Source organism: Oikopleura dioica, chromosome 2 (assembly GCF_907165135.1).
Source record: "Oikopleura dioica chromosome 2, OKI2018_I68_1.0, whole genome shotgun sequence".
In the NCBI taxonomy this organism is placed as follows: Eukaryota; Metazoa; Chordata; class Appendicularia; order Copelata; family Oikopleuridae; genus Oikopleura; species Oikopleura dioica.
This window is the reverse complement of record NC_137292.1, coordinates 1,827,760-1,843,652: the sequence shown is the minus strand read 5'-3', so window position 1 is coordinate 1,843,652 and position 15,893 is coordinate 1,827,760. Positions and strand designations below refer to the sequence as shown.

Below are 15,893 nucleotides of genomic sequence, written 5' to 3'. Positions count from 1 at the left end.
CCGACAAATCCAACCGATTTTTGGATTGTAAAGCAAGCGTTTTAGGTCACGCGAGTTTTAGTCGGATATGAACACCATAAACCTTTGGTCATTTTGATGAAATATAAATTTACAGGTTTCCTAATAATTGAGTTATTTATTTTAGGTGAAAGGTAACGAGTAATAGCAGTCAATATAATTTATGATGAGGTTCAGGAAAAATGAATTCAACAATTATTTCAAATTTATGATGACGTATTTTATATTTCAAAAGGAATATTTATTAATTCTGACAAAAAATGAATGTACAATGAGAAAAGGATTCATCAGTTTTAGGTCGCTTGAATTTCCGCAATCAAAGTCGCTAAATCTTCATTTCCGGAAGAACCTTCGTATTCTGTTACGAGATCAAGAACCGACTCGAGCTTTTTAGTCAACGATTCTTTCACATGACGCAGGTGATTTCGTTGAGCAATTGTTCGAGCGAGCTAGAATTTTTCAATCAATTTCAAGGAGATCAAAATGGGCTTACTCTTCGTTGGACATTGAGGCTTTCTTTGGTTATCTGCTTGAAAATGTTCTGCGTGGAGAAATCGCCGTAGTAGTTCATGTCGTAATCTGGGTATTCTGACTCGTAGTGGTCTCGGAGAGATCGCTTTCGAGGCTGATTGTATTCTTCGGTTTCTCCTTTTTCGCCTTCTTCGAGACCGTGGAAGAGCTTGGAGAAGACTGGGGCAAAATCGATGATGTTCGTGATTGAAGTCGTTCCATTAACTTTTTCTTTCTAAAGCCAGTTTTATCATCTTTTTATTTCGATTTCGAAATAAGTACCTGAGTAATTAGGTCTCCATGATCACCAATTGGCTCAATTTTGAGGGATCCTTCCTCTTGATCGGTTGGGACCCTTTGACCACGGTCCGCAATTTTTGGTTGAAAAGCAGGCCTGTCCCTGGTTGATTGAACTGCAGGTCTCGGAGAAGCTAAAGGGCCGCGGTTTACCGATCTGTACTGAGGACCAGGGCAGTTGTGAAATCTTGGGTCGCACTCCCAGTCGAATTCTTTTTGAAAAGGCTGAAATCGAGGAATAAGAGGATGAAAGCATGGATGATTTTTACCTTCAAAGAAGGACATTTCTTTCCGTCGACGAATTCCCACTCGCATTGTTTGATAAACTGCAGGGGACCCATCGAAGTGTGGCAGTTGCAGTTGATTTCGACGACTATTTCCTGATCTGCTTGGCAAGGCGCTTCGCATTTGTAACCAGAAATGTACTGAGCATCGGTGATGATGTCACATGACTTGTTTTCATTTGGGTCGCCGGAGGAGGCGACCGGAGGTTCTGGGTAGCGGGGTCCTTGAGGCCTTGGTCCGCAGTTCTAGAATTTTTTGTGAAGAAATGTCCTTTCAATGGGTGAAGAAGACCCTTATTTTTCATTTTATCGATAGAAAAAACTTACATTTTTCAGGTCCCATCCAAATTTCAAGTCCTTTGAAACCTCTGATGATCCGAATTTTTCTCCATTTGCGAGAGCGACAAAAATTGTGCTGATAATATTTTTCATCTCTCAATTTTTTTTCTCGATGCTACTTCTTCTCGCAAAAGTGAATGTGATTATGAAATGGTTGCAATCAGCATATGATGAAAGAAAATGCCGGTGGCGATGATATATTTTTAGTGTTTGATTGAATAAAAGATATTTTTGTAATTATGTCACGGAAGAAATAAGGAGAGATTATGTCTATTCTTGTGATTGGTTTATTCTTGGGAGCTTCAGAAAAACTTCGCTTTTGGGTTCTTCGAATTGACGAATTGAGTTCTTATCAAGGTTTTATATATCGCGAAATTTGACAAATTTTTAAATAAAACCTAGAATGAAAGAATTTAGGAAATAGCGGTTCGTGTTTCTGCCATTTTTTGTTAGAGAGTGCATTCTAGAGTACCAAGGGTTGATTTCTCCCCATCTTTTTTGCACTAGTTCTCCAGATGTTTCCCCTAAGTATGAATGATTACAGTAAGTACGGTAAATTTTGCCCTAGTCACTTTTTACCTGAAAGAACTGCAACAAAAATGCCTAAAAGCTTCAAAAAGTCCATGTTCACTGCTTTCACTTATTTTGAAAAAGATAATATCAACTCTTCAAATCCTGCCAAACGGCCTTCTTTCTTGCAATATTAATATATGCAAAGACTAATTCGTGAAAAGTAAGTTTATACCACACGTCCGACGCGTTTAATATGCCTCGATCCTGACTAAATCGCGTTCAGCGGCGATTTCTGAGGGGCTGGTTTGACAAGTGCTCTTATTTTAGATTCTGGACTTAGAACGGGACAGATATTTAAATGTGCCTATTTTTGGGTCGAGTATTATGAATAAGATTCATGATTCTCAAATTAAATTCTAGCCAATGAGGTCGGTGAGGCGATGAGATTGTAAAATAAAGTGGGACTCTTTTCACCGAAATAACAATAAGGTACATAAAAATAAACGCATCTTGGCGTAAAAAGTGACATTATCGAAAAAAATAGAGAGTATCATGGCACGGTCTGGCACACGGTATTCTACGTTTGTATTCGACGTATTGCCACTTAATCCCATCTACGCGAATTCCTTTCCTATGACTCATAACATCAGGAGTCATCTAGATCATAATAACAATGGACGCCCGCCGCCTTATCACATCCGGCCCGCGGCGCGCGCTTCCGCCTATCACAACTCCAGCTTCATCCTGATCCTATTGTCAGATTCTCCTGTCCACTTCCGGTGGCAGCAATAAGTCACTCAACAGCGACACTTTACTCTGTACCCCCACCATTCACTGACTATATAAAGCCTGTACTTCACTGTCAACATCATCAAGTTATAATCAGATTATTATCAGCTTATTATCAAGTTATACAGTTATTATCTGATTAACAAAGACCTTCAACATCGGTCTAATAAAGCGCTATATAAACAACAATATCTTTTTATCCAGCAGAAGCCAGCATTATTAGAGAAAGACAGGGAGTACACCATTATCCACGAGGACTCAGCAGAGTCCGAGTGGACTCAAGCCCTAAGGAGGCTTTATTTCCTTATTACGACGATGGTTGGATTCAGGTTCATTCATGGTATGTGCATGACGATGATAGTCCAAGGGGAAGTGGAGCTGCTTTGCCATTTCTCATCGACCCTCTTGGGCGAAGATGTCCAAATATTCCGCACAATCAAACAGATGCAGATCTCTACTGTAAACCGATTGATCCAAAGGACGAACTTTACGCGGTTTACCAGAGTATTTATGGTAACAAGAAAAATTGGATCAATAATTTTTTGATGGAAAAAAGTCAATCATATCTTTTCATGCCACTCTTTATTATATTATCTTTTCTGACGCTTTTTGTTTTTCTTACTCGATCAAATCGAAATGCCCTGACGACTGCGAAAGTGTGTTTTGCGATTGCCCTTTACATTCTCGACTTCGGGTAAACAGCGGCGAAAGATAACTTTATTTAAAGTTTTTAAGATCCGATATTTATCTTGGAATAAAATATTTTGTCACGGAGAATTACTTATGGGGATCAATAACAATTACAATCGTATTATTTGCTGGGATTTTATCTGGTATTTCATCTTATCAATCAACAAATTTGACGGAAGAGGAGAGAGGATCCTTTCTGGTTAAACTTCTTCATTGTGTTTTAATGGGTCCTGTTTATCAAATTTGGAAAAATGGTGAATCAAAAAAGGACTTAAATGCTCTGAAAGAATTAATGAGTGTGAAGTTCATTATAGCATCACTTGAATCTGCTCCTCAGGTATACAAATTTCCACTATAACGATAAGAATAAATTTTGTGTAGCTTTTTCTACAATTTCATATTCTGAATGTGTGCAAAAGGCCCGAAGACCCCGTTAAACCGGATAATCTTTATTGTGAGCCAATTAAAGAAGGAAATGCTATTGACGTTCTCTTGCATGTGATGTCGTTATATTTTTCTCTTTTATCTCTTTCTTGGGCAATCACGACAAAAAAGAAAGTACTACAATATGAGAACAAATTGAGTGCCTTTCGTGTTGGATATATTTTTATTATGGTTTGTCAAGACTTGAATCATATTGTTTAATTATTTTAAGTTTCTATTGCAAATTTTCACAAGAGCCTATTTTCTCCTTTTTGCTTTGAACGAAATCGATGAGATATGGGGATCTCTCGGGATATTTATTGGATTTGGGCTTCCAATCTTGTTTCATTTACTCGCTCTATTCCTTATTAATCTCAAGAATCCTCGGGAAGAAAAGATGAACTCGCTGTCGAAGATACTTTACTATGATTTGGATGATGATTCTCGCTTTTTGGTAATCCACAGATTTTGATTTTTGTTTATAATTTTTAGGGAATCTTCAATACAGTTCTTATTCATTTCGAGCATATTTCATTCCTCGTCGGAACCTACCTGCTTATGAAATTTGTAAGAGGCGTCGATCCTTTTATTAACATCACACCTTTCATCATTTTTGGACTTTGCTTGATTCTTAACATATTATGGGCATTTGCAATTTCGCCGAGATCGAAAGAAAACCGACATCTGACAAATTACTCGCCCGGTAAACCTGACAAAAGCCATGAGTATGAGTTTAAATAAACTTGTAAAAAGCCTTGAATTTGTTATTTTAATAAGTCAATATCAGATACATAAAGAAATATACATTTATTATAAGACAATAAATAGAAAAGGAATATGTTATGATGATTCAGGCTTTGACGACTTCATCATCACGATTACTGTCAATTAGATTCTTTTCGGGCGAATAGAGAGTATTCTTCTCTTCTTCTTCTTTCTTTTTGATCAGTTTTCGAGAGTCGAACCAAAGGTAGACGGAGCAAATCCACGTAAGCGCTGAGCAAAGACCGAGGTAGAGAGAAACTGGGCCAAAGTTGATGGAGTCCTCTTCCCCGAGGATCATGTTGTACAGAGGAGTGTTGAGGAAGGAGACGAGGATGGAGGGAATCGTCATGAGAGCGTAGAGGAATTGAACGAACTGCGGCGGGAAGTAGGAGAAAAGAAGCTAAGAAATGTTTAAAAGGGCAAAATAAATAATGATTTTTACCAGCCAAGGTGTTGAATAATGAAGCGGGACGATAAAAACGGACAGAGCAATGTTCGAAATGGCGAGGATGTATGAATCTGCGGAAGAGACGGTCAGGGTCATCAAAAACGAGCACAACAAAGAGACGCCAGCGCAAAATGTCATCATAAAAATCATGCCTCCGAGCTGAAAAGAGAATTTTAAAAGAACTGTAGAGTTTTTAAAGAGATTCATGCGGATTACATAACTTTGAAAGGGAACTTTTTTTTCTTTGAATTTTTGTTTACCTTGGCTCTGAGTTCTCCAAATTTGTATCCCTCGGGGTATGAGTTGCCAATAGCTTTGATGATAAAAGCAGGGATAAGCGGAATCAGGGCAAGAGAGAAGTAAGCGTACCCATTAATATCGATCAGGAAAGAAATTGTCCCATCGACTTCGGCAACGCATTCTTCTGTCGAACAATTGGTCTTAACTCCTTCGTATGCATGTTTAATCCAGGTTGTCATCCAGCCACGAATGGTGTTGATTCTGAACGGATCCATGAATAAACATGATTTCGTGGCTATCTTTTACCTGAAAGTGACGATGGTGTAGTAAACCAAGTAAACCAGGAATGCCCCAGTTTTGCAAAATTTCAAATGTGAGCTGGCAGAAGGTCGTTTTGGCTTTTCCATCTTTTCTGTCTTCACCGTGCTTTTGCAGAAACTCATGACGAGGGATTCTTTGAACAAGTTGTAGTTGTCATGAATGTTTTTCGGAATTGGGCGGGATGGCATCAAGAAGAGAGTTCGGATGTGGATCAGGATTGATAGGATACAGAGGAGGGAGAAAACAGTTTCCAAACCAACTATAAGAAGAAATTTAAAAGGGTTAAATGGCGAATTTTGGTTAGGGTTAGGATTAAATAAGCGATCAAAAAGATAATTTGTTTCAAAAGACTTACTTTCTCCATTTGAGGACTCATATAATTTCTTAGCGATGAGCATTGATGTAGCGGAAGAATTGATCAAACCAGGAATGATGACGATGAGAATGACAGTGATTTTCTTGTAAACTGGCGAAATGAAAGTGTTGAGCATGATCCAGGCAATTGATGGGAAAGCAACTGAAATCAACGATGAGAATTATTTCCGTTTATTTTTTTCTCACCTAAGATAACTCCGGGAAGGAGGAGGGCAGAATAAGTTTTGTAGAAGCTCATCAGTAAGAGACCCACGGTAGCAGAACCTCCAGCGATAAGTCTAGTCCAAGAAGTACCAATGGCGTTCACAAGCGTTCCAAAAACGAGCGGACCGGTGCAGGAGAAAACGACGCCGTACGTCCAAATTTTGCCGATTTCTAGCTTTGCTTCTTTGCAATACGTGCCATTGACAATATCATCTGAATTTTTGGTCATTTTCGAGGAGAATAATGATGTTCTACCTGGCGAGCAAACTTCGTTCATGTAAACCTTTTCTTCTTCAAAAATCTTTTGAATAAAGGGAAAGCCGTAGAAAATATTTGCGAAAAGCAGCATTTCGATCATTCCCAAAAATAGCGAGACTGCATTAACTGTCGAAGCCTTCATCTTTTCACGCTTTTGTTTTGCTTCGTCTTAATTTGAAAAATGTTGAATTTGAAATTTTTAAATTCTAAAAAGTCGGTTTTTTACTTGGCCAAACTTGATTTTCACGGACTTTTATATTAAAATAAATTGGATTATCATATTCTAGCGTAACAATTCGTAACAGGCAGGAATTGGATCACGAACACTAAATCGGCCGCATGAAAAAATAGTGAAGTTCATAACCTCTTAAACTCTTTGTTCGCTGAATCTCGGCTGGGAGATCGGAACGATATTTCGAGCAAAAACACGGAAAAATGAAATAATAAAAATTTTGAACAAAGGAGTTTTTCAGGTTTTCCCACGGGCAAAATTATCCTCTCTTATCTTGCCAAAGTAAAAAATAAGTAAGGGCCAGTTTTAATAAAATAAAGAACCTTTATTATTCATGTCTACGTTCTGTCGATCTGTCAAAACTGGAGACATACGATCCCTGATCATTAATTAAAAGCCATTTGTGAATAACAATTCTTGATACTAGAGAAGTCATTGTCAGATTACACGGAGAATAGAGTACCATAATCATTTGATATAACTAAACCCTGCGACTTCTTGAAAGTCAGTAGTTTTTGTCGACAAACCAAAAGTTGAAAAGGAAATCTCCGTATCTTGTAATAAGACTAAGATGCGACTTCCTTCTGCCCTTCTAACAAATGGATTCGAAAGCGAGGGATAAAGCAAAAAACCATACTCGTTTCAATCGCTGATTTTCAGGTCCTACTAGCTCTTATTTTACCTACTTTTATTTTTTATTCCTTTTCTTGAACACACTGAAAACAAAAATCTTACTGCGATGTCACTAATATTTGCGGCTCAAACCAGAATTTCCCAAGTCTTACCAAGTATAGACAGTCAATAAGTTTGACTTTCGATAAAACAAAAAATGGGTCAGCAGATTTTGGATTTTTCGGCAAGGTCATTATGAACAAATATCGCATGAGTTTCGAGATGGGTGTGTACGCTCCGAATTTTCTAATTATAAGTACATATAAGAGCATGTTTAAACAAAAACAAATTGATGTTTTGAATTTTGGCCTACTTATTTCTTACTTCAAAATACTCAATTAAAATATTTCAATTGAATAAATATATTTAATATAAATATATATTTATTTAATAGAATCAATAAAAAATGCCTGCTTCATGGTAAATGACCTTTCTGACCCTGTGAACTCATGTAAATCTCAAAGAGCAGACGAACGTATTCGAGACGTTTGCACGACTACTGTAACGAACCTGACGTAAGAAAACTGTCTCTTGACCCTTCCATCGCTTTCTTCGCTTCCTCTCGTAAATTTTACTAATCAAATCTAAATTCATTTCGAGCGCTATAAACTCGATTCTCCCGCCTCAGACAAAAGGGACCTCAAATGACCTTATTTTTTCATAACTCTCGCTCTTTTTTGTTCTTTTATTAATTATCAAGTACCGCGCAACATGGTGCAAATTTACATTTATTTTCGACGAGAACAGGAATTTCAATTTTCAAAGGCTTAATTTTTTGGCAGAAAAATTTTGCCCTAGGCTCGACAACCTGTGTAGAAAACCTGAATCAGGGTTAGGGTTAAGGTTAGCAATCTTAAGCTGCTTTGCGGCTTTTTCAAATCGAAGCCGCACAGCGGCTTCGCCAGAATTCAAAAATTAAAGGAAGAATTAACTTCTAGTTATCTGTTTTTGCGGCTTTTTTTATAATCCTGACTCAGGATTACTTCACCGTTTGTCGAGCTCTGGATTCTCTGAATGGGACTCCATGATATTTTTGCCAAACCCATATTGCTTTATTTTGGGTAGCGCAGATGGGAAAGCAAAAAAGGTGCGAATATTCTCATTATGTTTTCGCGAGGAACAAATCCTTCGAAATTCAATTTCGATGAAACATACGATAATTACAGCCCTTCATTTATTCCTTTTTTACAATTTGGCAGATGCACTTGTATTCGTTGGTCAAGCGCCAAATTCGTAGCTCGGGATTTAATCCGCGATCAGAAAAAGGCGCATCAAATCCAAAAATGTCAATCGCTCAACACCTAGAAGTGGAACATTATATTCGATTCTAGGGGCTCTATAATTAACTCTCACGTTACTTTTTGGCCGTTCTTTTTGGAAGTTCTCTCGTGACTTTCATCTTGTTCAACATGTTTTTATTTATTCAATGATTTTTCCACGAATTTATATTGATTTTCAACGGGCAGAACGGGTTGATTAATCGAGTAGTCCTGTGTAGAAAACCTGAGTCAGGTTTTAAAGAGCTAAAATGAAAAGCCGCGCAGCGGCTTTTTGCAAAAACGAAGCCGCTATGCGGCTTCGCCAGAATATTTCATAGATAATAATGTAATATTTGCGAAGCCGCTTCGCGGCTTCGTTTTAAAAAAGCCGCTTCGCGGTTATTAATTTAAGCTTTCAGAAACTGACTCATGGTTTTTGGTTACAGTTGATCTAGACCCCTGGAAATTTTTGTTTAATATTTCCATTTTTACAGAAATTAAGAATCAAAAATTGGAATGAATTCATTTTGAGTTATGTGCCACAACGTTCTTCGCACGCACACTTTCAAGAAGCAGTGGCGCTGGCACGTAAGAGATGGTCCTTTTTGCTGATAGAAGGTGTTTCATGAACCTAACCGCGCGTTCTCGTAAGGGCGCCCTCGCTCAGCTTTCGGGATCTCTTACGTAGCAACTTGAAAGTGAGCCACGTTAAGGACTCGAGAAATTGAGCAAATGGTTGATTGAATAAAACCAGTAATAAACAAATCGCACTTTTTTCTTTTCGATCAAAATTCCAGTCTTTTTTTGGCATACAAACGAATAAGTTCTCATAAAATAGCTTTAGAGAAAAATACAAAAAGAGAAATAAAAGAAGAAATATTTCAAAGAAAATAATTGTAAGTCGAATTTGCTAATTTTCTGAAACCACAAGAATAAAGTTTGCGGAAATGAAAACGCTCAATTTTCTTAGAAAAAGGGCATTCTAAAAGGTTATGAAACCGCGCGCTCATTCGCTGAAGGAGTTGCCACGATTAGGATCGCTTGTTGGACCTTGTTGCATCATAAAACATGAAATGTCTGAAAAGCCAACTCATAATTACGGAATACAACACGGATAATCTAGATTTCGTCCAATTTTCGGAGAATTAATCAACGATTTTTCAATGTTTTTTATATGATAAATTGATTCTAACACGCTATTGAATAGAAATCATATTTCTTTTTGATTTGACAACTGCTCCATTTGATTTTTTTTCATTGGGATGGGTTGTTGGTGAAATCTGCAGTTCTTCTGTGACTTCTGCGCTTAAGAATTTCCGCTGCTTTTGAAAGAATGTCCTTTTTGTCAAGCTTGAGCTGACAGAGCTTTCTAATTCAATAGTTAGTGAATAAACAATACCTTTTAAATGGTACGTACTCAAATAAATAGGGATGATTAGTTATCATTGATTATTTTATTACAAATATGCTTAGTCGCAAACCCATTAGTTGTATCAGATCATATTTTATCTTCATTTTCATGCTCGATTTTAAAGGTCAAACAGCTATGCTGTACAAAAAATTATGGTACTTGGCGGCGCTTGGTCAAACTGCACCTGTAGACAAAAAGGGACAAGAAATCGACGTATCAAAAGTGCCGCACCCAGGTCTGGTTCGAGAAATAAGTAGATTGGCCTTAATCCAATATTAAATTCAAAAAATTGCAGGCTCCACTGCTGTCTGTCGATCCTATCTTTTTCAAATACAAAAGGATAAAGAACTCGATCCCTGAAAAGGAAGAGCTTTGCCTTCATCAAGTAGTTCGAAGGCAAAATCAAGGACATCTTCAATAAATGGAAGTACAGCAAAAACAAGTACGACGGTCAACTTCAACAGTCAAAACAAAAACGTAAGTTCCACTGAATAATTCTTTCCTGAGAATAAAATATGGCCAGGGAAGGCTACCGCCGGTTCGTTTTCAAATTAAAGTTTTTTGGTAAATCTCGACCATAATCACATGCCGAGGCGTGTTTCGTAATGTCGCCTCGGTTTCATTTAATCCCCATATTTCGTTGGAGATACCGTTTTTTTAGGCTTTTCGATCTTCTTTCTGGAACTCAAAAATGACGTTATTGTTTGACATCCGTATAAACATGTTGAATCTCACGTTGTCAGCAGGTTTTCAGCGGTTTTCTTGAGTAAAATAGCTGACGAAATTCACACATTTCTTAAAAAAGCTCAAATTTTCAATTTTTCTGACAATTTTGACAATAAAATCGGATACTTTTATACATAAAGATGACTAATTCTACCAAAAATCGTTTTGAATGTATATAAATTTATTCAAAATAAGGGAATTACTGGCTAATTGTGAGAAAATAAGTGGCAGAAAGCTAGGTTTACTGTTGTACCAACCCTTAAAATCCATTCCACAGGTCAAGTATAAACTATAAAGAGCCACTCATAAATCGGAACATCCTCGGCTCTAATCATTACGTCGCAACGTTTCTAAATTCAAGAGCCCCTTAACATCAAAAGTACACGTAAACGGCCAAACATGAGTTATAAAAGGAGACTTTTTCAATTATGAAAATTGAATGTTACCAAGATTGTCAAAGAATGGAGAGTTGTTTCCCGAAATGACAAAAAAGATACGTCAAGATGGGATGTTATTCCATTGATAGATTGACTTGATTCTAGCGCTGAAAACTCGGGAGATCAAGACTGTAATTTACCATGATTGAGTGGACGCGATGACCGTCATCGTATAGCCCGAAAGAATGCACCAGAAAATACCAAAAACGCAAGACTATGTCGCGGGTAAAATTTATTGATATAGCTTCGGGGCCTTGCAAGGGTAACCATAAACAAGTGTTTCGTCAGAAAAAATCTGTCTCTAGCGACCCCTGAATTTTTCTGTATTTCAGTAATAATCAATTTCAAAAGAAAAGCCACAATGTCTACTCTTTCTTTCGTTATATAAGAGGAAGGAGACTTATAAGTAAGACTTATGGCCCATAAGTTATGGGTAAGAGTAGTTTTGATGCCAAAAATGAGTTGAAAAGGAAATGACATTATCCTGTTATAATACTATAATGGACCTTCCTCACGCACTCAAAACCCAATGGCTCTAAAACGGAGGATTACGGAAATAAACCAAGGATCAGCTTAATCGTCAAAGTTTAATCTGATCGCTTCTCAAATTATGACACTCTTTTTATAACCGTCAAAGAATGTCAGGTTTGGAAGCAATGGTCAGCCAGGAAAACGGCAACAGAAAGCGCTCCCAAAGTTGTATAAGCAGTTTCCTTTATTAGGGGAAAATGGAGGGTAATTTAATAGAATTTCCGTTTTGAAACGTGGACATTCTTCTTTCAAAACATTCTTAGCAGTAGTCATCAGTCAAGAATTTGAGCTTTCTAAAAATGGAATATTCAGTACACTCATCGATGGTCATTTATCTTATTCTTTAGGGCTGTGTGGCGCTTCCAGATATTCCCCTTGGTACAATTTCAGATTCCTGTTCGAAACCAACCGGCGATTTTGACGATGACGAGACATGTCAAGTCTCATGCACCAGGACCGTGCTCGCAACAGTCATTAAAAGATACGATGAAAATATTTTACTAATTTGAAGCCTTTTTTAATCCGTAAATTATCCTAGCCACTTGACATGCTCATATGCGCTCTTGACTTCAACACGTTCTCATCATCGCCTAAACAGATTGTTTTTACTAAGCCATGATGAAGCTTTGACTAAATCGATTGGATAAAGTCTGAGCACAAAACAGTGGTGAAACTAAAACGATACAGTGTGTATGCTCCCATCAAGATCTTGGCTTCACGAGGATATTCATGGGTTGCAATTATGATTATCCTGATGGAGAATGTACAGATGAACCTCCAACAACAGAACCTCCAACTACAGAACCACCGACAGTAGAACCAGTCGATCCACCTTCTTCAGAAGAAATCGCTATTCTAGAGCAACAAGTCGAAGACCTAGCGGTGAGTAAAACTGAATTTGATGTATTCTAGTCAAACGAAATTACTAGTTGTGGTTATTTGACGCGCTTAGTCTGTAATTTGTCAGTGTAAGAGTTGTTTCTAACCTCGAACATATTGAGTTTTAAAAGATCGCTGACTCATGAGTCATGACAGTGTCAGAAATTTCTTGAATCGAGAACGTCAGACGTTTATCTTGAGAAAAACCTCTGATTTCAAACAATATAGACACATTCATCAGAACTATCTTCAAATCTACCAGTTTGACAGAAAAGTTGAACATTGACGTCAAGTTTACTGCCAAAAAGACAGTTCTGCTAACGAAGTATTTTTTCAGGCTGAAATCGAAGAAATAACCGCGCAGTTTCTGTCGCATCACGAGTTACAGACAGAGAACATAGAAGGTTTCTTCGTTATGTCATCGCTGCAGCTCATTATTATTGGTGATGAAAATATAGAGGCGTCAAAACGATTTATTGAAAATCAGGTACACTCATAATTTACGGGGATGCGTCTTTAGAGGGGATTTCGCGAAAAACTTTTACAGTCTCTTCTACAAAATCAGTGTTCTAATATGCATTTGCGTCATCATAGAAGTACGTGGACTTGAGTTGCGTAAAGTCTCGTTAATCGTCTCTGGTCCGTAGACTGTCTTCAAAGTTCGAACTTGAGTAGTACAAGCTGCTGAACTCTGAATAACAATTGTTGTCGTGCATTTTTTTAGAAAAGCTCCACTTGGCAGTAGCAGTGAGCTGGATTCTAAGTGCCAAGGTCTGAATCAGCCAGTTGATACGTAAGAATTATCATAAAAATGTAAGAGGGCGAAGTCTAGTTCAACTAAGAGCGTTATTATGCTTATCGCATCTGCCCAGCATCTTGTGTTATGAATGAGATTATGGCCGCGACGTCTAAAAGTCAAGCGTAAAAATGGATTAAGGATTTGCGCGTCAAGAACGGGTCCTTTATTGGGTTTTCTTCTCACCTTTTTAAAGATCCAAAGCGCGAGAGGGGAGGGCAGAGAAGGGTTTTTTAATAAAAAATTCAGGTCGATAATCCAGCAATTCAAATGTTCCGAGTTCAAGACATTGAAGCCATTACTGAATCTGAATTCATCAGCCTCGCCGACATTCCAAATCCAGACACTTCGTTGAATTCATTTTTCAAAGTAACTTTCGAGGCTCAAATCGACCCAAATGCGGAGAACGCAAGATCGGCGATTCTACTTATTGATGATGGAAGGAAAGATCAATTCAGTAGAAACGGTGCGCTCATGACTACGAGTTGTCTAAGCGATGATAATACTAGCACGCTGGCACGAGGAATTTCAGGACTGTTTTGAAAAAACATCGAAAAAAGAGCAAATCAAGAATTTTTTAGGGATTAATTTTAAAACATGACAAAAGCAATTCCCGGCGCAATTGCAGAGTCTGTTGTCGGAATCAGATGCAGCTTCAGTTCTGAAAGTGCCCATGACATCGAAGAGCTCAAACAAGCCATCCAACAGCTTCAAGATGAAGTTGACCCAATAAAGGACATTGACCCAAATAGATATGACGATGACATAGAGGGGTTGAAAACTGGCCATGATGATGTTCTTCACGAAATTGAGGTGAGACAACGTGCCTTTTCATTTTATAAAAAGAAATTTTTTCAGTTAATTGAAGCAAAATTGGAGGCCTGGGACAACAAATCACTCGACAACTATATTTCAGAAGACATAGGGCGAGTTAAAAAGACGATGGCACTGCAAGAAGTCCAGAATATCATCCAACAAGGAAAAATTCAAAATCTGATCGCCGCTCAAAATCGAAAGGTAATACTTTTAGAAGAGAATTTTGCTGACAGCCTGTAAGTTACAAGGAATTCAAAAAAATCAATAATAATCTATTTGAAATGGGTTGCGGTTATATAGGTGGATATCAGTGGGCATTATCGAAATTTCGATATGAAATGAACATATTTTATACATCATATTATAGGTATATAGGGGCAATAATTTAATTTAGAGGGATAGATTTGAATATTCGAACAGAATATGTTCCCTCGTAGTTTGATGTTGACTAATTTTCATGATGAATATTAATAGAAACGGAAGGCCGCACTCTACAGCACTTCTCGCTCATAATCAAACCCTTGCGATTATAAAACGCGGTACAACGGAAATTACCGATTGGTTTGACCAAGAACTTATTTTATAAAGTTTTCATCCTTGCAATTTTAGAAATGAACTGAACGTATCAATTTTAAGATCGAAGAGCAAAGCAAAGAAGTAGAAGAGCTTAAATCTTTGCTCCTTGCCGAGCGCCATCAACAAAGACTAGACTTCAAGATGCTCGAGAAAGAAGTCCAGGAGCAATTGAAAGTAGAATCCATCGTTCTTCAAGCTCAACTTAAGAGCGAAATAAAAGAATCAGTTTACGTAAGCTTCTGCTTTTTTGGAAAAAAAAGACAATTTTTATTTCAGGAAATGCAGAAAGAAGAAATGACCTCAAAAATGCTCCAAGACTTGATGAACCCAGAGTCTTACTACATTCGACAAATGCTCAGAAGCCCGCTTGATGACAAGGGAGAAAAACTCGTCACGGAACTCATCAAAGCCATGAATATTAGACGATAAGAAGATTCTTTAATGCAGAACAGCTTGTGATACAGTAAATATACCTCCTTCTTTTATAATGCCTTATCGCCTGTAAATACATATCACTAACATTGAATACACTGTTAAAATTCTTTTTGAATCAAAATTCACAATCCCAGATTGTCAATCTGTATTTCTGAGAATAATTTTATCAGCGGAAAAATGATCAGGATTGCAATTATTTTTTGTGATATAATTTCCATTTTTCATCGAATTCTTCCTCAGAAATTTCAGCTCCCCGTCTCCTGAATTTAAAATAATATTTGAAAATGAGAGCAACTGACATTTTTATATCTGTATCTTGAAGACTCAAGTTGTATAAATCTGAATTGTCTTTTCCGCGAATAAGGGTAACAGCGTCACTGTGGCTATATGTCTCAATTTGTCGCTTTACATATTCTCCATCAAAATGAGCATACCAAAAGTCTTTGGTTGATCCCTCCATACGAAACTTATAGTAACTCTGTTTTCTCGGGGTTTTTGATTGAGCAAGGGGGCCTCTTTGGTGAAGACCAGTTTCTTTTGGTGACGATGTATTCTTTAAGTAAGCTACAGTTGGTTTCCTAATTTCCGGACTAATTTTGTCCCCTGATTTCCGAGAAAATGTCCGGAAATTTGGGTCACCGGAAAAAAT

General features: G+C 37.5%; 5 protein-coding genes across 5 annotated transcripts; 3 read left to right on the top strand and 2 right to left on the bottom strand.

Annotated features, from left to right (window-relative positions):
* Positions 1-292: 292 nt before the first annotated feature.
* On the bottom strand, positions 293-1,557 carry LOC145699597 (uncharacterized). Its single transcript, XM_081776875.1, has 5 exons — positions 1,437-1,557; positions 1,095-1,355; positions 811-1,050; positions 512-763; positions 293-467 (listed from the first exon to the last, which is right to left on the bottom strand). The coding sequence occupies exons 1-5, from the start codon at positions 1,539-1,541 to the stop codon at positions 312-314; spliced, it is 1,014 nt and encodes a 337-aa protein (XP_081633001.1). The 5' UTR covers positions 1,542-1,557; the 3' UTR covers positions 293-311.
* A 3,116-nt stretch (positions 1,558-4,673) lies between these two features.
* On the bottom strand, positions 4,674-6,638 carry LOC145699028 (uncharacterized). The gene is made up of 7 exons (XM_081776280.1): positions 6,472-6,638; positions 6,199-6,429; positions 5,993-6,154; positions 5,623-5,896; positions 5,337-5,577; positions 5,071-5,235; positions 4,674-5,028 (listed from the first exon to the last, which is right to left on the bottom strand). Exons 1-7 carry the CDS (start codon positions 6,614-6,616, stop codon positions 4,714-4,716), a joined length of 1,533 nt encoding a protein of 510 aa, XP_081632406.1. The 5' UTR covers positions 6,617-6,638; the 3' UTR covers positions 4,674-4,713.
* Positions 6,639-9,353: 2,715 nt separating this feature from the next.
* LOC145697554 (uncharacterized) lies at positions 9,354-12,251 on the top strand. The gene is made up of 4 exons (XM_081774776.1): positions 9,354-9,533; positions 10,173-10,283; positions 10,413-10,525; positions 12,090-12,251. Exons 2-4 carry the CDS (start codon positions 10,184-10,186, stop codon positions 12,249-12,251), a joined length of 375 nt encoding a protein of 124 aa, XP_081630902.1. The 5' UTR covers positions 9,354-9,533; positions 10,173-10,183.
* Positions 12,252-12,410: 159 nt separating this feature from the next.
* On the top strand, positions 12,411-13,960 carry LOC145697265 (uncharacterized). The gene is made up of 3 exons (XM_081774443.1): positions 12,411-12,624; positions 12,959-13,108; positions 13,667-13,960. The coding sequence occupies exons 1-3, from the start codon at positions 12,472-12,474 to the stop codon at positions 13,958-13,960; spliced, it is 597 nt and encodes a 198-aa protein (XP_081630569.1). The 5' UTR covers positions 12,411-12,471.
* Positions 13,961-14,014: 54 nt separating this feature from the next.
* Positions 14,015-15,258, top strand: LOC145697264 (uncharacterized). Its single transcript, XM_081774442.1, has 4 exons — positions 14,015-14,230; positions 14,276-14,434; positions 14,870-15,040; positions 15,086-15,258. The coding sequence occupies exons 1-4, from the start codon at positions 14,015-14,017 to the stop codon at positions 15,236-15,238; spliced, it is 699 nt and encodes a 232-aa protein (XP_081630568.1). The 3' UTR covers positions 15,239-15,258.
* The last annotated feature ends 635 nt before the right edge of the window (positions 15,259-15,893 follow it).